Source organism: Vespula vulgaris, chromosome 1, assembly GCF_905475345.1.
Source record: "Vespula vulgaris chromosome 1, iyVesVulg1.1, whole genome shotgun sequence".
NCBI classification, from domain to species: Eukaryota; Metazoa; Arthropoda; class Insecta; order Hymenoptera; family Vespidae; genus Vespula; species Vespula vulgaris.
The window spans coordinates 2465520-2489828 of NC_066586.1; the positions used below are offsets into that span (position 1 = coordinate 2465520).

General features: G+C 34.0%; 3 protein-coding genes and 1 long non-coding RNA gene across 13 annotated transcripts in view; 3 read left to right on the forward strand and 1 right to left on the reverse strand.

Moving 5' to 3' along the window:
- Nucleotides 1-7208, forward strand: part of LOC127069705 (protein vein) — a 231043-nt gene extending 223835 nt beyond the window's left edge. The window contains exon 9 of the mRNA XM_051007062.1: nucleotides 263-7208. The gene's annotated coding sequence lies outside the window, so the exon portion shown is untranslated. The remainder of the gene's footprint in view (nucleotides 1-262) is intronic.
- LOC127069774 (uncharacterized) overlaps nucleotides 1-8143 on the reverse strand; it is a 275276-nt gene extending 267133 nt beyond the window's left edge. For all 7 annotated transcript variants that reach the window (XR_007783716.1, XR_007783718.1, XR_007783714.1 and 4 more), the window contains exons 1-2: nucleotides 7954-8143; nucleotides 7382-7474 (exon numbers count right to left, since the gene is read on the reverse strand). This is a non-coding gene — a long non-coding RNA (uncharacterized LOC127069774). The remainder of the gene's footprint in view (nucleotides 1-7381; nucleotides 7475-7953) is intronic.
- Nucleotides 1-24309, forward strand: part of LOC127069561 (protein FAM214A) — a 133777-nt gene that overhangs the window by 73224 nt on the left and 36244 nt on the right. The window contains exons 1-2 of one of the 4 annotated variants that reach the window (XM_051006737.1): nucleotides 9476-9992; nucleotides 11058-11341. The exons of 1 other annotated variant lie outside the window; for it this stretch is intronic. The gene's annotated coding sequence lies outside the window, so the exon portion shown is untranslated. Of the gene's footprint in view, nucleotides 1-9475; nucleotides 9993-10231; nucleotides 10562-10810; nucleotides 11342-23497; nucleotides 23583-24309 lie in introns of those variants that run through there. 2 more of the 4 variants (XM_051006728.1, XM_051006746.1) reach the window with 2 other exon arrangements.
- LOC127069762 (translation machinery-associated protein 7 homolog) lies at nucleotides 8149-9327 on the forward strand. Its single transcript, XM_051007203.1, has 2 exons — nucleotides 8149-8305; nucleotides 8941-9327. The coding sequence occupies exon 2, from the start codon at nucleotides 8942-8944 to the stop codon at nucleotides 9134-9136; it is 195 nt and encodes a 64-aa protein (XP_050863160.1). The 5' UTR covers nucleotides 8149-8305; nucleotide 8941; the 3' UTR covers nucleotides 9137-9327.

Here is a 24309-nt window from a genome sequence, read left to right on the forward strand (position 1 = left end):
CCTTAAACAAGTACCATATCAAAATGTTATAGTATTATCCGAAGAAAGAAAAAAAAAAAAAAAAAAGATAGAATATAGTCGATAAAAACCAACGACCGTATATATCTTCTTTAGTTCGATGAAACTAAAGTTTTTTTCCCCCAAGTTCATTTTTAACGATATCGAAATTGTCCATCTTTCATTCTTTTGTTTTATATTTAAAGAAATCGATATCGATCAATTTTCCATCGAAAATTATTAATTCTTTTTTCATATTTTACAGATTATCCTGACAAAACGTGAAGGTATCGATCTATGCGTCTACGGTCTGGAAGAGGATCAAAAAAAGATGTGTATTCGATTAGATCGGAGAATCAAAAATATCTGCGGTTCGAGTTGAAGCTTTAAATAGGAAAAAAAAAGAAAAAGAAACAAAAAGAAAAATGGATACACGAATGACGAAGTTATCGATCGTGGCCTATTTTTTTAGAAACTAGAAGGAGAAAGAGAAATAACGAGACCAACGAAAGCATTATTGCAACAACGAGTTAATTCGATTCGATCGATTCGAATTACGTCTATAGAGAATTTTTAATGTTAACACGCGATCGATCATTGAATTTTAAAAAAGAAACCTCGTCGATGATACGTCATTCTCACGTGTATACATTTTTTTTCTTTTTTTTTTTCTTTTTTCTTTTTTTTCCATTTAGGAAGGATCGAAAGGAAGAGCGACGTCATCTTTTTTCTTTGTAAGAAAAAAAAAAAAAAGAAAGACACACAACAAACAAACAAAAGAAAAAAGAAGAAGGAGAAAAAAATGTGAACGAAAGTATGTCGAATGATCTTGAAAACGGAAAAAGAGAATGAGAGTGAATTATGAGAAAGGACGTGGTAACTACGATAGAAAATAGAAAAGTATTTGGCCGAAAGGAGTTGTCGTGAACCTTATCTTAGAACACGTGGAAGTTCGAGAGAGTAGAACACGTGGACGAAAAAGATTTCATTTTATGAGAAAAAGAACGCGCCAAGGATGATCTTTGAATCCTGTAATAGGATTTCCAGGATCAGCACGTCCTTCGATACGACAGGCGGTTTCTTTGAGGCGAACAAGTAATCCGAAGGCAGAGGGAAAATTTTGAAAATCCTTTATAGAGCGACGGGACGTGGAACTAGTATCGAATTATAATGACGAGAATGAAAAAAAAAAAAACAAAAAAAAAACAAAAAAAAAACAAAAAAGTAAAAGAAAAAATTAATCATTTCGTTGTTGAATGGACGAACCGTTCACATCGGACGATTGGATGTATCATTAAGGAAGAATTTTATTCGTCGTTGAAAACAAAAAAAAAGGAAAAAAAAAGAAAAAAAAATAAGTCGACGAGTCAAAAAAAAATATCGATTACAAGGATCGAGTTTAATTTAAATCACCTCGAAGATCCGCCCTCGTCTCTTGTTGTAAACTAAATAAACCAAAGTGCGAAGGAGAAGATCCGATCTATCATAAAAGCACGCTCCTCGACCGTTTTAAAGGAAATTCTTCGAGCATACTTTCGGTTTCGCTGACGCGTTCAGGACGCTCTTGTACAAAGTATTCCTTACATCTCCTTGACCCGTTCCAGTGTCTCTTCTTGTGGGATCGGAAACGCGAACGTCACGCAAATCGTTATTCTTGTCCAAAAAAAAAAAAGGAAAAAGAGAGAGAGAGAGAATAAAAAGGAAGAAATAATAAATAAATAAATAAATAAACGAACGAACGAATGAAAGAATAAATAAACAAATATATAAAAGAAAAATGAGTAGACACGCATTAACGAGATAAAAATAATAATCAAATTGTGAATCTAATAACGCGGACAAAATTTACAAGCGATCTTTTAACGTAGGTATATATATCTAAATTATGATAACATCGTTTTCGAATGATTGCAACATTGTAGCACGAACTAATGAAGCCGTAATTATTTCAACAAACAAACATCACCCGACCCAACGCGTCATGATAAAAGATTCAATGGCCTAAAAAGCGTAGTGACGGGGTTGATACGGTACGTCGATAAATATATACCGGGTGCTCTCAATTTAACGAGATTCAACAACGAATTCCATTTGCGATTCTATCTCGGCTTGTGGCGATTCGATTCGACGACTTTCGAGTCGAGTTACGCTCTCGCTCGACACTTATTCGAATGGAAAATTAGAAGCTTCCTTGTTCGAAGAGTTCTCACGTGTGAATTGTACAACTCTGTTGGCACTTTTGATAAGCTATACCTGCTTATACCTTCCTATAATAAAGGAATGAGAGTGAACTTAACGAATATAATCGTGATTAAATTAATACGTAATCATTCGAAGAAGGTCCGTATAGCCTGTTATAAAAGTTTGCCTTTATCTTTATATTCGATGAGAGCGGAGGAAGAAAAAGAAAAGAAAGAAAAAAAAGGGAAAAGAAAGAGGGGGAGGGGGGTGGGAGAATAACAAAGAAGAAATATAATTAAATAATAAAAATAGATGTACTTCCGCGTTTCTCGACCTACCACGAAGAGACACGCGCGCGTGCGCAAACTTTTTACATTTTAGACACGTACTGAGAGAAAGAGTGAGAAAGAAAAAATGAAAGAGAGAGAGAGAGAGAGAGAGAGAGAGAGAGAAAGAGTCGCGTTATAGATAGTCGATGAACGAACGTAGCGAAGGAAAATGTTCCGACATTCTCAAAAGTGTGAGAAAAAAATAAAAGAAAAAAAAAAGAGAAAGAAACGGACGAAGTACTTCGCGAACGTAGGATATTCCGAGAGAAAAGTTTAAGACGAATATTAAAAATACCAAATAAAAAAAAAACAAAAATTATTAAAAAAGAAAAAAAAAGAAACCAATTAAGATCGCCGTAGCATATGACATGTCCGTGCAAGCTTACTAGTGCCGCCGTGCTTTTTCGTTAAATTCCTTTGTCGCTCGTACCTATCGAACGATTCGTATGAAAGTCGTCGTGAGTCATCAACGACTCGTCGTTCCGTGTGTCATCAACGTCGACGTCTTTTCATTGTAAAAGATAAAACGATAAAAAAATAAAAAAGAGAGAGAGAGAGAGACAGAGAGGGGGGGAGAGAAGAAGAAGAAGAAGAAGAAAAAGAAGAGAACAAAAGTGAAAGTGAAAAGCCATCTATTTTCGCAAAATATTTTTCGCATTGATAAAACGTCTCATCGATCGATGAATGTGAAAAATAAAAAGTACTCCTTCGTGTATGCTCTGTAATTGCAAATTTCCCTTCTAACTTAACTCCTAATTCGAATATTAATTCTCAGATGATAAGAATAACGAACGATCGTAGGAGTAAACATCAAGGAAGGAGTAGAAGAGGAAGAGAAAGAAGAAGAAGAAAAAAGTGAAAAAAAGATAAAAAAAAAAAGAAAGGAAGAAAGAAAGAACTAAAAATTATCTTAATCGAGTCGAAATATTTTGCTAAAAATATCGGAAAGTTTTGAAGATCGTCGGAGATTATTTAGAAACGTTTATTAATACGTATTTACACATATAGATACTGTAGAATATTCATGATCGGTCTTTCGATCGTTCGGTGTATAAATAAAAATGATAAGATGATAAAATTGTCCCGGCGGTATATAATAATATTACGTGAAAATGACGTACGGGATTCACCGGAACGACGAGTCTAGAGCATAGCGAATAAATAAAGAATGTATTTTATGATATTTTATGCATAAACAAGGGGAAAAAAAATCACGATTGTAAGTCGATATAGCGATAGTCCAATATAAAGTTTAAGTAGAATTGTATAAAGTGAATAAGGATAAAGGGAGGAGCAGATAAAGAAGAAAGAGAGAGAGAGAGAGAAAGAGAAAGAGAGAGAGAGAGAGAGAGAGAGAGAAAGAGAAAGACAATGTGTAAAACGTATAGCATCATTCGATCGTCGGCCAAATCGAAAACTATCGCGATTTCTATGGCAAAATTCGATGCTCGAATCGTACGATTGACAGAACCGCAGGCCGGTGATTCTACTTTCGGAAACGATCGAAAAATTGGTGTTCCCGTTGGAAACGTTGTTAATACGTATCGCCGTGGTCAATTACAAGCTCACCCCCGTTTTTCCCTCCGCAAAACCTCCTCCACTACTCTCTCTCCAACGCCCGCTCGTTTTTGCAACGGAAAATTTCCGATCCGATTTTCCTTCGAACCATACCATACGCTTAACTCGTGACAATTCTGATAATCAGTTTATACGCTCCAATTCTTGCTCGCCGAAGAGGTTTCGATCGTTTCAATTGCGTTCCTAGAGAGAAAGAGATAAAAAGAGAGAGAGAGAGAGAGAGAGAGAGAGAGAGAGAGAGAGAGAGAGAGACTCATTTAATGACGACAATCGAAACGATTGGAATAAAACAAACGTATAGCATAGCCATAGGCGTAACAAAACGAACCGATCGCATTCTCACAGTTTTCAACTGGAACTTCAAAACGAATGATCGACCAATTTCGAAAGTTTGTTCCCGGCTTTATGGAATCCTGAACAATTGCGATATTAATAACAGTGCTACTGTAAAATATTGTATATTGTTTCGCGTTATTTATTTTTCAGTGTTTTTAATAGATGCGCGTTTATACGGTATTCTCTAAAAACAAAAGTTATTGCATAATGTTATCGGGACGCGACTCGACCCGCTGTCCTGCTGTCCCGCATCACTCGCGACGATTTATCATCCATGGTTATTATTTTCTTTTTAAACCAAAGTATATGTATATACATACGTACGTATACATAAATACATATGTATACTTATATATGTACTTGGTGCGAATGAACGATGAAAATACGAAGGGGAAAGAGAGAGAGAGAGAGAGAGAGAGAGAGTTACGTGATACGTAGAATAAATAACGTCCAAAATTTTCGTTCCTAATATCGTCGACGATAAATGCATCGTTTGCTCGCATACGAAATAGACTTCTATGTTAATTTCTAAAGCGTTTTCATTTGCATTATATAATCCAACGTTTTGTTATTCTTACATAGATATTCGTATACATAATGTATATGTTGATCTTTGGATGATTCAACGTCGATGAAAATATCGAGTTGCGATTCTGTTAGATTTGGATTAGATTTTCTAAGCGTGATTAGAGATGCTCTATTCCGTTTTAATTACACGTTCTTCGAGTTGAGTTAAAAAGGAAAAAAAAAAGAGAAAAAAATGAAAAAAATGAAAAGAAAAAAAAAGGAAAGGAGGAAGGAAGAGAAGAAAGAAAGAAAGAAAGAAAGAAAGAAAGAACGAACGAACGAACGAAAGAAAAGAAAAGAAAAGAAAAGAAACAAAAAAAAAGAAGAAAAACGATGATATTCCCTATTATATACCGATAATAAATCTACGAAATATTTTTATTCTTCGCCTGCGTGGGATCACTTATGTGGGACAGTGGATCAAGAAGATTAGTATGTTTATAAACTTCAACGTAACTCCAACAGCTTTTGCAGTGTGTGAAGTAACCCGAATCCAGTGTAAACTAGTCTAGGACACGTTTAAGTATGTATGGCTTGGAGTGCAGAGAGATATTGCGAACGTACGATCCGTCCACCATCGGTAGTGTTCTAGTAGAGCTCGCTTAAAAAAAGATCTCACGGGGGTCGAACGAGAACAAAGCTTTTCATTCAAAAACAAAAAAAAAAACAAAAAAAGAAAATGTCACTTCGTTTTGCTCCTTTCTGTTTGTTAACTTTCATTCATATTTCATTGATTAAAGAACAACGACCATTTTGTTTTGTCTCGGTATTTTTCTTTTTTTCTCTCTCTCTTTTTTTTTTTTTTATCGATCGTCCTCGTTCATTCACAAACGAATCAAAACTGACGTAAAACTACACTTTTAACTGAAATAATACGTTCATTTTCCCGTTCGTGATCGTTTTCGTTCGTACAATTTACGAATACAATATATTCGTCATTCTAAGATCGATAAAATATGAATACTTACGTACATGCGTACCTTATCTAGATTTGCGGTTCTCGTAAACGATTCTAAACGTTTCGATGTAATTTTCTACGTCGTTTCGAGCATTCATTTTAAACGATCCCCGGAGAGCAGCGAGAACGATGGAAGGATTCGAATCGTGCGATGTGTGCTCGCGAGAACATAACGGCAAATTATGTCGCTCCGATAGATCTTAATAGCGGAGAAAGTGCACTAAATGAACCTAAGGCTAATCTCTAGCAGCACGAAGTATTAACGTTAATAGCGAAATTATATTGTAAAGGAGCGAGGAAGTCATTAAACACTATGCATAGGCCACTCCTAACGTTTCCTATGTATAGAGGTACCGAAAACGAGAGCCGCATTCTTTTCGCAATGTCTATCTAAGAGATTGTTCAAACGAGGAGAATAAAAAGAAAGAAAAGTAAGATAAAATAAAATAAAATAAAATAAAATAAAATAGAATAAAATAAAAATGAAATAACGAAGGGAAGAAGATCTCGGATTCGACAGTGCGAAGAGAAAAACGTCGATCGTGCGTCCATTGAGACGAGTACCAAAGATCGGACATCGCTGGATGATAAACGATAGAACTTTAAAAAGTTAAATAAGAAGAGCAGAAGTTTCTACAGTCTTTTTTTTTTCGATCATGGCAGAAGAGGCAAACGCACATTCATACACGCATACATATACACATACATGCGTACATATATACACACACATACAGTCGTAATAACGTATGTACTTGTACTAACACGTTTATGCGATATACATAAGACAAAATGAAAAACCAAGGAAAAAGAACGAAGGAAAAATTGAAAAAGAAAAAAAATTGAAAAAAAAAAGATTTCACGACTGATCTACGTATTTAATCGTACGCCGTACTCCACGAGAGTCCTCAGTTCTTTTACTTTTTCAAAAATGTTTGTATGTATTCCGGTAAATCCATCGAAGAGACCGGATTCGAAACTAACGCTATTAAAAAAAAAAAAAAGAAAAAAAAGCGAAAAAAATGATATGATAAATTTATTCCAATTCGATCGATGTAAAAGTACTTGTTACATGTCGTAACGCTTGTCGTGGAGAATAAAAGAAAAGTGATATTATTATTTGCGAATTTGATACGCGACACATCGCGAAAGAAAGGACACTTTATTCTAGTTGTGTATCCAATATGCTTTACTAATCGAAATATTATTATTCCTCTGTTAAATGTAACGGTCAATTATGTTCTAAATAAAATCTGCCAAGATTCTTGTGAAACTTTTTCATCTTTTACCATTACATCTTTTTATATAATATCAACGAATCAATGAGCGATGAACGAATTATCAATGAAACAATTTTCATTGATATTCCATCAATGAATCAATAACTTCATTGATATTTTATCAATGAAAAGATTAGAAATAGTAGTATTTCACTTACCGATAATTTTTCTGCCGGTAACTGAATCTGGAATATCTCCATTTACAACGTAACGATTCATAGTTTTTCATCGTAACTCGTCAAGTCCCATAACTATAAAATAATCAATATATGTTATTATGTGTTAATATAAATAACAATTAAGTGTATATTTAAAGAAATTCTTTGAACTATCGGAGGATGGTATTAATACGCGATGGTAATTTACCGACAGTCGCATCCAACCTTTCTTACGAAAAACGAACGATTCCAAAAGTATGTTACATTATTTATATAGTGTGTGTATATCGAAACATATACACATAAACACATCACAGACACACATACATATATATATATGTACGTGTTTTCGTTCCGAAGAAAAATTTCTTCTCGCTTTCCTAAATTATTATATATTGTTCTAATTTATAAAAGCATTCGCTAATACGCAAATCTCATAAACTACAAATTCGTAATAAATAAAAGTCGCAAATCTTTAATAGTTACTACGCAGTATTTTTTCGTCGAAAACATTTTCACTCATTTTACTTAACCTACGTCAAATCTGTCATTACCAAATAAAGAATATATACCTGCGATAACAGCGTGATATCTTAATATCTTAATACTACGTTAAATAATGCTTCTAACAAAAATATAAGCGGAAAATAATAAGCGAAGTACAAAAACACGCACGTTTGAACTCGCGTTAGAATCGTAATGGCTTCTGCCGGCTATTATCATATTCTGCCAGTAGGTGGCACTGCGTATTGCTTCTCAGCCAATAGCAGCACGATCCAATAAATCGAAGAAGAGATGGCGATTGGTATTTCCTCCGGTATCCTGAGATAGAAAGAAGGCTCTGATTTCTCGAATTTTATTTCTGTTACTTCGACAAACGTATTATTTTTAACATATTTAACGACTTTGTTTACAGAATTGCAGGTACGTAAACTTTAATTTTTACATCTAGAACATTTAGTTTGTATGAAAAATGTATGTAGTCGACGTATGTACAATCCTTTGTCACAGTAACATGCCGAACGCGTGTTTTTTATTTGTAGTAATTAAAATATTAAAATACAGAATATTCGATCAATAAATAATAATACGAACATCTTAAGCATTGTAATGAAATTATCAGGGCTATATATTTATGTATTTTACGAACTTACGATATCAGACAGATGGATGTAACGTGATAGAGGTTAAGTTTTACATCATTTCCGTCATGGTCAATGAACTATTGATTATATTATTATTTTGTTAATTATATGATTATTTAATCTAACTGAGTTATCTATGATCTCTTTTTTGCACTATGTGGAAATACAAAAAGTTCTCACTTTAATCGTTTAAATGTACTTTATAAACCTCGAAGAAGATTGAGAAAGAAATTACGTTCCAATTTTATTTTGAAATACTTTAGAAATTGTATTGTCGCAACCGATCTTGCATAACATATGCCATTAAGAAATTGCATTAATTATATTATACCAAGTAAAATAGATATAATAGCAAAGTTAGACTACAAGTTCTCGTTATCAGAAGAATGCTAATCAACTTTAATAATTTTACAGAATGTCTAGCCGAGAAGGAGGTAAGAAGAAACCGTTGAAGGCACCGAAGAAGGATTCTAAAGAATTAGACGACGAAGATGTAGCTTTCAAGCAAAAGCAAAAGGAACAACAAAAAGCATTAGCTGAAGCAGCAAAAAAGGCTAGCCAGAAAGGTCCTTTAGTCACTGGCGGTATCAAGAAATCTGGCAAAAAGTGATTGATTCTTATAAAAGCAATGTTCAAAAATCTATCACCATGATCACTCTGCAAAATGTGTTCCAATAATCTTACAGCTTTGTTGTCGTTCAATGATCAACGTGCTGTTCGAAATATTTTTACCATCATTTATCGCTCCGTCAGTTATTTGTAAATAAAATTGAAAATAGATAAAAATTGAATAGATTATGATATCTTATGGTATTCGTACTTCGTCGTGGATTTAATTACAGATTTTATATTTCTCGAGTCGAACAAGAGTCGTGTTTTGCGTCATCCTTGTCGATGTAACGCCGATTTATTTTGTACGTAATATAACAACAGCGAACAACGATGGTACGAGCGAGCGACCGAACGAGCAAGCTCAAAGAAAGGCTGAAAAAAAGAAGAAACCGACAGTACTTCTTATCGATTTTATTTTACGAACAAAAAGGAAATTTCTAAAATACATGCAGCTCGTCGTTTTATAATTACATTTAATAAACAAGGACACCTGTACGATTTGTACTTTTATTTAGAATTAATTAATTTAAATGCGATTTTACGTATTTATGTACAGTGTACATAAATACAGACACAGTCGTTTATATAATCAATCTCGTGAGTCAACGCTTTTCTTTTTCCGATCGTTCCACATATCACGTCATCATGGACTCAATGATGCAGCTTATATACATTAAGTTTCATACAGGTTTGATATCGCTCATTAAGTTAACGAAGCTTCGCACGCCAACGTATCGACCCACGCTAGTGACGCCAATTAACCTTGATTTCGAAACGCGTAAAAATACATCTTCGACACGAGTTTGACCGACAAAAGAGAAAAAAAAAGGAAAAGAGAAAAGAAAAAAAAAAAGGTACATAAATCGAGATCGGTTCTATGCGCTAAAACTAAGACGTTCTACGATTAATTATAAAATAATAAATCTTGCAGTAATATTACGTGATATATCTCTTTTGAGAAATAAAAAACAAAAACAAAAAAAAAGGAAATTAAAAAACGTCGAACCTACGTAGAGTAAACCATCTCTCGTATAGATCGAACGCGAGCGAGCGCGTGGCTAGCGACGAGGCGTGAATTACAGCTGATCGTCAGATGATCGACAGTGCCGGCAACCTTACCGAGTAACATCGTACATGCATGCATACGTCTAGTCTATCCTTTCGAACGTTACGCTACGTACTACAGACGACATTTAACCTGTGTGTAAAGACACGTATTTTAGATCGTGCGAGTGATATTAATAATGGGAATGTTAAGGAGTGACATCGACGGAAAAAGTATCGCGTACGTTTAAATTCCATTAAAATGAATTCGTAGAGATATGTACGAGCACGCGTGTGAAAGAGAGAGATAGAGATAGAGCGTAGGAAAGGAAGAACGACATCGCGTCCATGATTTTCTCGATGAAGGAAAGTTAAAAAGGTAAAGAGGAAAGGGTTCGACGATACGAGTCAAAGAAAATTCACATCTCATAGAATCGAATCGACATTAAAGGGTAATCGTTTAACCTTCGACCGTTGCAACGTTCGACACGTAAGAGAGAGAATAAAATGAGAAAGAATGAGAGAGAGAGAGAGAGAGAGAGAGAGAGAAAGAGAAAGAGAGAGAGAGAAAGATGCAAGCTAGGTTAGTTCTCATCTCGACCGTTGGCAGCAGTGTCGATCAGGCAGTAGCTGTCACCGCCTGGGTCAGTTGGCAACAGACCTTCGAAGCGGTCGGTGGGTGGTGAGAGCTTTTGCTCGTGACTGCCTTACGTCGTTTTTCTTTCTCTCTCTTTCACTCTCTCTCTCCCTTTCTTTCTGTCTCTCTCTCTCTCTCTCCCTCTCTGTCTGTTTCTCCATCTCCGTTTCTCCCCGTACACGGTACCCCCTCTCCTAATATCTCTTACTCACTCTGTCGCTCGCTCACCCTTTCCAAGGTATATATCATCGGTTCAACTCCATTTCCGTCGTGGGTCGAGAGAGCGAAGAGAAGGAAGAAGACGATCGAACGGGAGTCTCTTTCGAAGGAGGAGGAGGAAGAAGAGGAGGAGGAGGACACGGCTGATCACGAGAGACATTTCTGACAAACAACGAAAGACGAATTCGCGTGCGCGTCGATAGTCTCGAGAACGGCCATGGGGCCCGACAGGATCATTTGACCCGTGGGGACGACTCCAGGCTCGGTGGATTGTGCTACTGCCTCGCGCTATACTTCGATTCGGTGAGTTATCCTTTAATGTAATAATATTTTAATTGTTTCATTTTTTCTCTCTTTGTTCTCTGTCTGTCTCTGTTTCTCTATCTCTATCTCTATCTCTATCTGTATTTTTCTCCTATTCGTATACACTTACATGTGAAAAGACAGATAGACAAAGAGAGAGAGAGAGAGAAAGAGGAAGGGAAAGAAAGAAAGAAATAAACGTCATCGTGTTGTCTCTTTAACCTATAACGAAAGAAAATATATAAATACATGCATAGATATATACGTATACACATGGCTTTGCCGACTGACGTTTAAATCGTTTAAATTGGTCTGTCTGTCATCTTGATTAAAAAAAAATGTGTATATACACACACACACACACACACATACACAAATATCAAAACTACGTAGAGACTAGTAATAGTAATCAAGGGTTTCTCCTTTGTCACAGAGAGTGTGACGGTTCTGTGTTTTAAACGTGCTACTATCGTGTCTCTCGCGTTTTACGTGTGCGTGTATGCGTGAGTGCGTGCTTTTGCAAGCCACCTCTCTCTCTCTTTCTCTCTCTCTTCCACCTCTCGTTCCACCACTCTTTTCACTCTGTCGTTTCTGTCTTTCTTTATTTCTTTCTTGCTCTCTCGTATGTACACATATATCAGCGCACGCGTGCACGACTAACTCTCCCGTCCACGAAAAGGAACACACGCTTACACGTTATCGGTGTGTAGTATCCGTTCTCCCTCCCCCTTCCTTCCTCCCCTCTCTCTTTCTCACTCTCTCTCTCTCTCTCTCTCTCTCTCTCTCTCTCTCTCTCTCTCTCTCTCTCTCTCTCTCTCCCTCACACTCACCCCCCACCCTACCGCGAGAAAACTCGATGGATCGGACCGAATCAAACCTCTTGTCATCTTTTTTCTCCTTTCGAATGATCGCAACATAATAAAAAATTTCGTAATACTTTTTTCGTGCCTCGATAACAATCCTATTTCATGTTTCTCATGTCTTTCCTTTTCATTCTCTTTTTCTACCTTGTTTTTTTTTTTTACTTTTTATTTTTATTTTTATTTATTTTTTTTTTTATCTTTTATCGCAACTCCCTACTATTCCGATTTTGTTTCAATTTTTCTACGTTTTAGTTAGGAAAGTTCTAAATAGTTTATTATCCATTCCATATCACGAGTTAATCCTTTCAGGATGCAATGGCATATGGCATCGTCGAGGTTGAACGTATGAGAGAGCTTTAAATGCTAGGGGAACTCAAGAGAGAGAGAGAGAGAGTAGTCGTGGTGGGGTAAAGGGGTAAAGGAAACTCCGAGGGTGGTAGTGGTGGTAGTGGTATGCTGGACTTGCCTACTGTGTTATCGAGCCGATCAGAGAGACTTACCATTTTCTCTCTCTCTCTCTCTCTCTTTTTATATTTCGTATACTTTATATAAATATTTAATTAATATACTTTATATAAATTTTTATTAATTTTTATATATACTTTTATTAATATACTTTGTATAGATGATTGTTTTAGAAAAAAGATATTTAGAAGGATAGCTAGAAAGATATCTTGGAAGATATCTGTTTGTCTCTCTTCCTCTCGTAATAGTAATATCTCTCATTTATTCTTTCTAACCTTTTTTTATTTTTTTTTCTTTTTTTTTTGAGGGAGGGGGTAAAATAAGCGTCGTGACTCTGCGCCGTAACGTATATATTCAAGGTATTCACGTGTTTTCCCCATTAAAAATTTTTGCTGCTTCTTGACGATGACGACGATGGTTTCTCTCGTCTTTCTCGTTAAAACTGTTTAAGTCGTAAACGATGTACAACTCGTTTTGCAACTTAAACTAGATAAAAGGAACTTATCTGCCAATATTGCTGGTCGTATTACGAAAGCTCCCATTTTTCTTTTTTGTCATTTTTCTTTTATTTTTTTTTCTCGCTGTCTTTTTTCCTTTTATATATATATATATATATATATATATATATATATATATATATATTTTAACATTTTTTAGCTCTCTTATCTAGGCTACGTTCCAAGTTCTTTATTTTACATATATATATATACACATGTATGTTTTTCGTACGTATCTATGTATATATGCGTATGTGTACACATAGATATGCGTTAGAATTCAAGTAATTTTTCTCCCACGACTAAAAACTTTGAGGAATTACGTATTTACGTATTCTTCTTCCCCCATCATTTACGAGTATCCTCTCGTCTCACAAACGAGCACGCCTATTCTCTTTGTTTATCATTCTTTTTTTTTCTTTCTTGTACTTGTTCTTCTTCTTCATCGTCTTCATCTTCATCTTCATTTTCATCTTCTTCTTTTTCTTTTTCTTCGTTTTCTTCTTTTCCCCCTTTTCCACCTTGACATTGCTCTTTATTAATTACCCTCGACGCACATTCTCGTGATAGAGGGTAACCTTTCTCATAGATATGTACATATATATATGTGTGTGTATATATATGTATATATTTATATATATGTACGTCATCTTTATCGAGGACACAGGATTTATAGCTTCTCTTTCGTGAATTTTTTTGAGTCGATCGAGGATACCGATAAGCTTTAGTTATCTGTCGACCTTCAACGTAGATTATAGGGCAAATGTTAATCGATTATCATATATGACGATGGCAATAAAAAAAAAAAAGAAAAGAAAGAAAAAAATACAATTTTCCGATCTTCTTTATATTCGATCGAGTCGAATCGTTTTGCGTCGAAAAAAAAAACATTGAAAAAACGAAGAAGAGAAAACAATGATTATATCGATTTTCAAAAAATTTTACGTCGCTCTATGATTAAACGTTTTTCGAGAGAAAAGATTTTTACCTTTTCTCAACCTTCGTTTCTTCGTGCCAAATGGATCCTTAACCTTGCTTTCTTCTTTAGACTTTTAAAATCCTAGGAGTATTATGCTACACACACACACACACACACATATATTTATAACTTTCTAGATCGTCAACACAAAACATATTTACTCAGAAACGAAAGTTCCTTCCTCGTGAAACAGAAACAAGGAAGCATTTTTACAACCGTTTTATATATACGTATATATATATATATATATATATATATATATATATATATAACATGTACATAAGATAGGCTATAAGTTCTTAGATCAAAAGTTTCTAGGTGATATTAAAAATCAATTATTTCTTTCCGAAGCTTTTTAAACTAATTCACTTTATCTTATTTTATTTTTTCTTCAGCTTGTAAAACTACAAAGCTTAGAAACCTTTTTGCAGTCTGGAAGAAAGAAAAAATTAGCTTGAATAATGTCGAAAAAGTGTGATCGATGACTTTTTTAAAAATCACGCAAGAACTTTTGATTAACTCCATGTGTACGTGCGCACGTATCAAAAGTACAAATAAACGATTGTTGCGTTTAAGTCCTCGTCTTTAATATTCTAAAAACGAACGAATGTATATGCTTTCGATGTGTGTATATGTACATATATCTACATACATTTACGTATATACTCTTCGTCTTTCTTCGCACCGCTCGAGGCAACCCGCAACATACTATCGGTCTGCAAGGCCTGAATTAATACGAGCGATCGTTGTTGCGTCACGCATTTCGAACGTTTTATCTTTCATAATAAAGACTCTACCAGCGTACATACGATCGTTTCCGTCTTGTCTTCCTTTACTTCTCGCATCTTATCTTTTCATAAAATCACAAATCCATTCTAACTCGTGTCGTTTAACATTAGATAGGATCAAACGATTGAGATCAGAGTTTTTCTTTCGTAATGCTTCTCTTTCTTTTTGTTCTTTTCTCGAATAAACGTCAACATCCCTATTCAAAATCTGATTTATAAGAAGTTATTAAAGAACGAAAAAAAAAAACGAAAGAAATAAAAAATTACATCGATCTGTAAATTAATAAAGAGAACAGGTAATACAACGAAGGTAACGTCAAGTTTTATTTTAACGTACCGATGTAGTTTTTTTTTTTTTTTTTTTTTTTTAACGTAGACTTTAAACTATTAAAAGAAAAAAAGAGGAAACAAAAGTACGAAAAAAAAAGAAAAAGAAAAAAAAAAGAGCGATAACTTTCATACGATTAAAATCTCATTTCTGTCGGCCGAACCGATTAAAAAGTTCTACGAGCGTGTATACCTACGGTTAGATAATACGAGGATATATCGTGAAGTATATAAATTTGTTTGCAACATTTGTTTCGAGCTACTTGTATTTGATAAGTTGGAAAGAGACAAAGATATAAATCTAATATACAGATTCTCCAGTTGTACGATGATCTTACGCAAGGTTTCAACGATCTCCGCCTACACTAACTCTCTCTCTCTCTCTCTCTCTCTCTCTCTTTCTCTCTCTTTCTTTCTCTTTTTCACTCACTCTCTGAACAACAACCTTTATTCTTTTCATCGAGTTGGTCGAAGCCATCCAAGAGAAATACTGAGAGAAAAGGAAAGATATAGGGAGGGATAAGAAGGAGGACTATCTTTCCGTGGAATGACATTTAAACGGTCGTTAATGTTCCGTAAAGTCTCTTTGCGAAGGCACAGAAAACGCGTTGATTCTCTTCGTTCTTACATAATCTTTGGCACGCGTTACGTCAAAGAGTTTTACGGATCGTGCACGCTTTTGCTCCTATTTCAAAAATTTCAACTATATAGTTTCCTTCGAATTATACACGTGCGACATTTTTCTTTTCTCTTCTTTATTTTATTTTATTTTATTTTATTTTATTTTTTCAATCGCTTTCAATCGCGTCTTTACATGCAAGGATATATATATATATATAAATAAAAATAGGATGATAATAATATAAGAGAAAGAAAAGTTAATTGGAAAATTTCTTTCTCGTCCCTCGACCCCTCCACCCTTCCCCCTTCCACTCATTTTTGTCGACCTCGACTACTATGACGAGGACGCTTTCGAGAAAGCTGCTGCTATCCTGTCCTATTCCATGCATAGAAAATATATACTCATATATGTATGTATGTGTATGTGTATATAGACTTGTACTTGTATATGTGTATACGTATATATGTATGTATGTATGTATTACCTGCAACGCGAACGTTGCAGCACAAACGACTCGTTTGCACGTAATTGACGTTGAGCCAAGGTTCGAGTTCTCTCGTATTGCGAGCTTTAAGGTACACCAAGTACGTAGATCATTCGTACTTACTTAAATAACGAAGATATAGATAGACATTACCTATTTTTATACCAATAACGTCTTTTCAAATTTACGATTTCTCGATAGAAACGTATTAAACTTTCCAATAATATATAAGATAATTATACGAGTTTGTATTTATCTATTACAATCCGTAATTAATTTCAACGCCAAAATTAATAGTAGGTTGCGATTAGATCGATTCACTAGTTAGGTAACGGTGCACGCAAACACTATATTTCTAATAAAATACATAAAGCTATGGGTGAATATGTACTACGGATGTATTCATACCTTACCTATGTATGTCCGTTCTTTAAAAGAGGACATGGACGAAGATAGATCGATCGGTACTTTATCGTTCGTAAACGATAACGTGTGTTGTATGTATATCATACAACTAATCGCTTCATTAGTATGACATTATCTTATAACTTCTTTCTTTTACTCTTTATAGACAAATAGCAGATAACATTGTAGTATAAAGAAAATTAATTAATTATAATACCTAATAATAATAATAATGATGATGATGATGATGGCGATGATAATGATGATGATGATAATGATGATGATGATGATGATGAGAGAAAAATTGTCGAAAAGTATATACATATATATTATATATAAAAAGATTTGTGTGTGTTTGTTCATAGACAAACAGTTCCTCGATGTAATGTGGGTCAGTTCGTTTACACGGTCTCTCGCGACGAATGGCTTATCCCGGTTGAAGCGAGCGAATTGCAATCGCGCCTTTTAACGTCGAGACTCTTTCACGATATCCTCGACTTCTTCAAACATACACATAGATGGGTAGGGTATACGGATATTCTTGATAGAAGTGTATCGAGGTTGTTACGAATATAGAGAAGTAGTTAAGTACCTATGGAATACGGAAAAGTCTTGCCACAACTATTCACACGCATAATACTCACGCATTCATCGAGACACAGAAGGAAATACGACGATTTTACAGTTACACTTAGGCAATTAAGAAAGTTATAAAGTTGTGATTTATAAGAAAGAAAAAAAAAAATCTTTCCTTTTTCATTCATTTCAAAAGCACTCATTCATTGTTATCGTATACTATCTCCTGTATGTTAAATCTTTATCTATATATTGTATTATATGTGTGTGTCTATAGACAAAAATAATGCAAGATTAGATTCAATTAAGCGACCTTGTTTTAATTATCGGATGACAAAGTCACTGATTCGAGAAGAACGATCGGTAGGGATTTAAATCAACGAGTAACTCAGCGATATCGCGTAAATACGAATAAAAACCAATCCGCCATTGAAGCTTAAGGTATAACGTTTCGATAGACGAGTTGATAAAAGAAAAAAAAGGAAAAAGGGTTAGACTTTTTCGAGAGTATCCCACCAAGAAGATGAATCCAATCGAAACGAAAGAGATTTCAAGAAATCCAACTTTGTTTTTCTCTCTCTCTCTCTCTCTCTCTCTCTCTCTCTCTCTCTCTCTCTCTCTCTCTTTGTCTTTGTCCGTCTTTCTGTCCATGTATGTGCCTCTTTCTCTCTCTCTTTCTCTCTTGCTCTTTCTTTCTCATCTCGTTTATCGTGTCTCTTCGTCTATTTAAATAGTTTCGTAACCGATAGTTTCACGCTGCAACGCCGCCGTTGACAAGATATAATACTCGTTCGTTCCTTTACGTAATTCTTATACGACACGTCCCTCTCTTTATTATCCGTTCTTTCAAGCTACTACCTTTTTTCTTTTTTTTTTTCCTTTTTCCTCCCTCATTCCCCTTCCTCTCCCTATCGCTAGCTCGTTGCTCTTTTCATTAATTTTACGTTATGCATATATTAATATGCATGATTTATTGCAGGAAAATTTTTTTTACAGCAAATCGAAGAAAATTCATTCATCGAATTTTGTAATTTTGAAATTTGTTGAAAAATCAAATATGATTTAAGCTTCCACTTGAAAGAATTAGTTATATATATATATATATATATATATATATATATATATATATATGTATATATAAAATTAATTAAATTTGATTGATTCTTAGCTTTTAGACAAATTATCGCGCTTAATTCTCACGATTAATTTATCAGTATTCGTGTATATACTCGTATTCAATTTAATCCCATGATTCGTTATAAATAAATCGTTCGTTGATTGAATTTCGTAATTTTTGCTTTTGAAATCTACTGTAGAATACTAAAGTAGATCTTATAATTTTAGGTTCCATTTGAGATGACTAAAAATATTATTATTATTATTATTATTATTATTATTATTATTATTATTATTATTATTATTATTATTATTATTGCTATTATTGCTATTATTATTATATATAAAATAATTAGAAAAACGAGATACTCTTGACCGATTCATTGTTTTCATTGTTAGTTCGTAGATAAGCTATTGCGCTTAGTTCTCTCATGTAATTTATCAGTATTCGTGTCTATACTTATACGCAATGCACTGTAGATAGAAGATAAACAATGTGTAGACAGTTGGGAAAGGAGGTAGCAGCGCATCGCACGTATCTTTGATTCTTATTTATAGGCAGCCAAAACCAAGGCCGATTCTTGGCGTTTCAACACGCGATTCGTGAGCACTATGATTTCATTCTAATCATTGATTCTCATTTTATCTCTCGCTAACTTTATGCAATTACGATTTTTGACGATGATCGTTATAGTTAATTCTCGAGTAGTCCATCCAATAGTAATAGCCTGTTTTTTCCTTCTTTCTTCCGCTTTCTGTTCTTCCCTTTTATTTTCTTTTCTTTTTTGTTTCGTTTTTCTTTTTGTGTGTGTTTTTTTTTTTCGACGAAGCTTGAATCGGGATAAGCTAAGTAGCTAAGCTTTTTAACCTTGAACAAAACTGCGAATAATGTTTGTAAGAATAGCATGCCAGTGCCAAATTATTGCAGAACGATTCAACCAAAACTGACGCGAGATTTGATCACGAAGAATTTGATTGCCTTTATAATTGTTTTCTATTTTCTTTTTTTTTATTCTTTCTTTTTTTTGTACTCGTTATTAACACGATCGTTAAACTCCATCCTACGAATCTGTTTATCCTTTAACCCGATTGTTACTTTACAAACGATATATATCAGATATCGTTCTTATATTTTACTTATATATGTGATATTTTTTTCATATCATTCGACGATCTATTACTTAAGAAAGCAAACGAAAGTCACACATATTCAATATGCAAAAAATATATGAATATTTTTTACGTATCAAATTCATCGCATACAACGATTCGAAATGATTCTTGAAGGTTCGTAAGAAAATCTGTTGTGAGTTTCATCGAATGTTTTATTCCGTGACAGACCTCTCGCGTTTTTCTTTGGCGAATACGATAAAGAAGTCATTATCGTTGTTACTGTTATTATCATCACGTCAAGGTGAAAAAAGAAAAAAAAATATATATATATATACTTCCGACTTTGACTCGTACGTAACTCGAGAGTTAGATGAGTTACATTGTACGTATGTACAACGAAGAGAAACGTTTCGAAACGAAAGATTGATCCGAATTGGACAGGAAATCGATTTGATAGTGTTGATTTTTTTATTTTTATATATACTTCTTTTTCCTTTCACGACTCGTATTGTTAAAATGATTAATAACCTTCTACATTTTTTCGAAAGATCGATCAAAATATTAACGAATTTTGCGATTCGTTCGATGTTGATATCGTCGATATCATTTGTTGTTTGTTCTCTTTCGTTTGATACAACGTAAGTTCTAATGTTTAAAAGAAAGAGTAACAAAGAGACGTACAAAGTGTTTGATCGTATCGTTGGAATGATTAATAACCCTTTAAATTTTCTCGAAAGGTCGATTCGAATTTTAACGAGGTTGACTCGTTCGATATTGATATTGTTGATTTCTCTTTTCTCTTTCTCTTGGGACTATGTAAGCTATTTAAAAGAAAGAATAACAGGGAGTAACAAGGTTCACGAGGAACACGTATTGTTGTGAAAAGGTTAATAACCCTTGTCTTAGAATCGTATAGATTTTTGATGTCTTTGTTTTCGATGAAGGACGAACGACGTTGGGTTTCGTTCGGGATACCAAACGAGAAACAATATAAAAATGTTTTCGATGTGTTCCCTCTTTGCGTCTCACGCTCCGATCGTCGTCGAGTCGGTCGACGAAGAAGAAAACCGTTATTTCGAGAGTCGAGTCAAGAACTCTCGAGGGTCAAACAGTCAGAGCGCGTTGACTCTCTTCGAAATTTTTTTTCTCTACCCGTGTGTGTGCGTGTATTTTTTTTTTTTATTATTATTCCTCTCTTTCTTCTTTTTTCCTCTCCTCTTTTCTCTTTTTCTTTTTTTAACTTCCGAAAACAATCCGGTTCAACGTCCTTACTGAAGCCTCTCTTGCGTTCCTTTTTCCAGGAGAAGGAGATTAAAAAGAGAGAGAGAGAGAAAAAAAAGAAAATGTCGAATATCAAATTGACCAAAATTAATTTGTATGTATTTTACGTACGGTAACGATGATTTATCTATCGACCTGTCGAAGATAATTAACGAAGGATATCGAAATGCGACATGTCGTTTAATGACACACATACAATCTCGAGTGTGTTACGTTTCTCGTGAAATTGCAGTGGTTTGGTTGCATAATATGCAGATGACCCAGATTCACGAACACCTTCTTTGCCACCCACCCGTTGTCCTCGTTACAGCTTCGAGATTTTCCTTTTTCTTTTTCCTTATGCTTTTCTTTTCCTTTTTCCTTTTTCCTTTCTTTTTTCCTTTTCCTTTTCCTTTTCTTTTTCTTTCTCTTTCTTCGCGCTAGACTTCTTCCATTCCACAACCGAATTCCCTCTCCGATCTAAAAGCAAAAGCTTTTTGTCTTTTCACTTAGAAACGAACGTCGTTCTTTTTATCTACGTACCTCTGTTAAAATCTAGATTTTACTTTACTATCTGAAATACTTTTCGGAACAAAGTGTCTTGCCGGAGACGACCTATCGTAGTTTCCTTGCCAAATGTCGTGTTTAAACTCGCGAATTTCTCTTTTTTTTCTTTTCTTTTCTTTCCTTTTCTTTTTTTGTTAATTATCGATTTTAACGACAGATTCTTTGATCTCTAAAAATAATAATTTTCATGTTACTATTCTATTATTATCTTTTTTTTGTCTGTCTAGAAATTTATTGTATGTTTAATTTATTTGTACGATTAATTTAGATTTTATTTTTCCCTTTTCCTTGTTTTTTCTTTACTTTGTTTCTTTTCTTTTTTACTTCTTAAATAATTTCGACAAAATTTAGGCATATTTACGTTCGAAGACGTCGTTCCGAACGAAGGAGTCGCGGATTTACTCGTTAATACGACGACGGGTGAACATCCCCTTGATAAAGGCTTCTTCGTAAAAACAACGACGTAAGCTCTAATCGATTAATCCACTTGAACGACGGAGACGACTCGGGGCGAGAAAACGTACGCGTTTATTCCAAAAAAAAACGGCTTCCTTATGTGCGAGGCTTCTTGCTCGTCGACTTTTATTATACACACACACATATATATATATATTCATACTTGTTCGAAAGTTACAATGTCTTGTAAGTGGATATATGTAAATCGAAGAATACATTTTCATGATTTGTAAATCAATTTAATTTATTTAATAGAAATTTAATATTCTTTTTTTTTATGGTTAGAAGTCACAGTGCAAAAACAAGATGTTTTTTTAGATTTGAATATTTATCTTGATGTTGTTTAAATTTGTACGTATAGTAAAAGAGAGAGAGAGAGAGAAGAAATCATTTTCTATCGTCTTATATGTAATGTATATAATAGAAGAAGATATTCTTATAATTTTTAAATTGACTTCATTTATACAATAAAAATTTTACATATCTATTTATAGAAACAGATAACAGCGTACGAATAATATATTCCTCCGTAGATTTAAATATTTAATTTTACTTTTCGTTGAAATTTTTGCGTACGGTAAAAAAACGAAAAGGTAACGTTTTCCACTTTTTCTTCCTTGGCTATATAAACGTTGGGAGACAATTTAATGCCTCGTAAATATCGAGGTATTTACTACTTACTTTCACGTTTATCCATATGTTAATGTACGAATAAAGAAAAAAAGAGAGAGAGAGAGAGAGAAAGAGAAAAATCGAAGAGACGCGAGACGCCCGACTGATTTCAGAACACGGTACGAGTTAGTAATTACTTATAGTAAACTGCTTCGTTAAGCTCGAGTAATCCTATGGGAGTAAAAGCAGAAAAAACGAATTCGACTTTCATTGATTGTCTTTCGTTTAACGGGAGCGCTTGTTTCAATTTATTCATCAGAATTTTTCATAAAAATTCAATGACTTAGGTATTGTATATATATATATATATATATGTAACTAGTATATATATGTATACTATATATTGTATCCGTTTAACTTCATTTATTAATATATACATATACATAGTTTACTATTATCCTCAATAACGAATTTCGAAATGTATGCTTGTATGTATATAGATATAATCTTTTGTAAGAGGCACGTACACACGTAGGTATATGTGTATGTAGATAAAATTATCATCGTTTTGCAAAATATATTTTAACGTTTACGATCTTTCGAAATAGAAAATATTTTGTTGTCGAAGGGCAACTCAATATCGTCGTTGAACCAATGTTTTTCTCGATCGTGATATATACTGTAAGTTGACGTGATTATTTTTTGTCCTTCGTAATAATTCGAAGAAAGATGAGAGCATAGGAAAGATTCAAATCGTTCAGTCTTCGTGAACACGCGAATGGGAACGTACGAGCGAGCGATTATAAGAAACGGTCTATACATATATTTACGTAGTTAATAATTATTTGAATTTTATTTTCTATGCTTTCGTGAGTTTTACGTAGATATAAACGTATGTATATACGTACATGAATTAGTATAATACCATGATATTTTTCTTTCAACATACACGGTTGATCTAGACGCACCTTAAAACGAGAACGCTTTACTTGTGTCGAACATGTAAGACTTTCCATATGTGTACAGGTGCCTGAAATGCGAACGAAGCTAGTCACGGGATACCACTTTTACTGGGAGTTTGTGAAATAGGAGCACAAGCATACATAACTAAGTACGTATATGTATATATAGATACATACATACGTAAGCTCAGGAACGTTGCAGCTGTCCCTGGAACATAACGCTAATATGATTTATACACTGGCAGGTGATAATCTCGTGTTAATCTATTATATTTAAAAGATACCATAATTTCACGTTACTATAATTATAATTATAATTTTCTTATAATATGTAATAATTATATTATATACTTGATATGAATGTACAATTCATACAATTGCCAAAGAAAAATGAAAGAGAACGTTTTTTTTTTTTTAATTTGCTAATTTTTAACAAATTCGTGTTCGCCTAGCTTATTCGGTGGGATATTTTAAAAGCCATCTCTGCGGGAAGCTATTTGTGGTTTTCATAAGGAAGAGAAATGTAAATGGAACTACTATTTGGCTAAGTCATTAAGTTCGGAAACGTAGGCGTTGAATGATCCGATTTAACATCGACATCCGCATTTTTCATCTCTCTCTCTCTCTCTCTCTCTTTCTTTCTTTTTCTATTTACGATCGACTAAAACCGAGAGGTTCGTAAAAATCTGCGAGCACGAGATAAAAATAAAAGAGAAAAAAGAGGGGAGAAAAAAGGAACGAAAGAAAGAAATTCAATTGAAAGCCTCGAACGTGGAATTTTCATTCATATACTCTCGTACACGAAAATATTATCATCGTCAGCCTCTATTGGTCCAGTATTCTTTTTAGATATCGATACATTCTCGATCTGGCATT

Bases quoted from the DNA above. Each gene is read 5' to 3' on its own strand.
- LOC127069762 (XM_051007203.1), top strand. From the start codon at position 8,942: ATGTCTAGCCGAGAAGGAGGTAAGAAGAAACCGTTGAAGGCACCGAAG.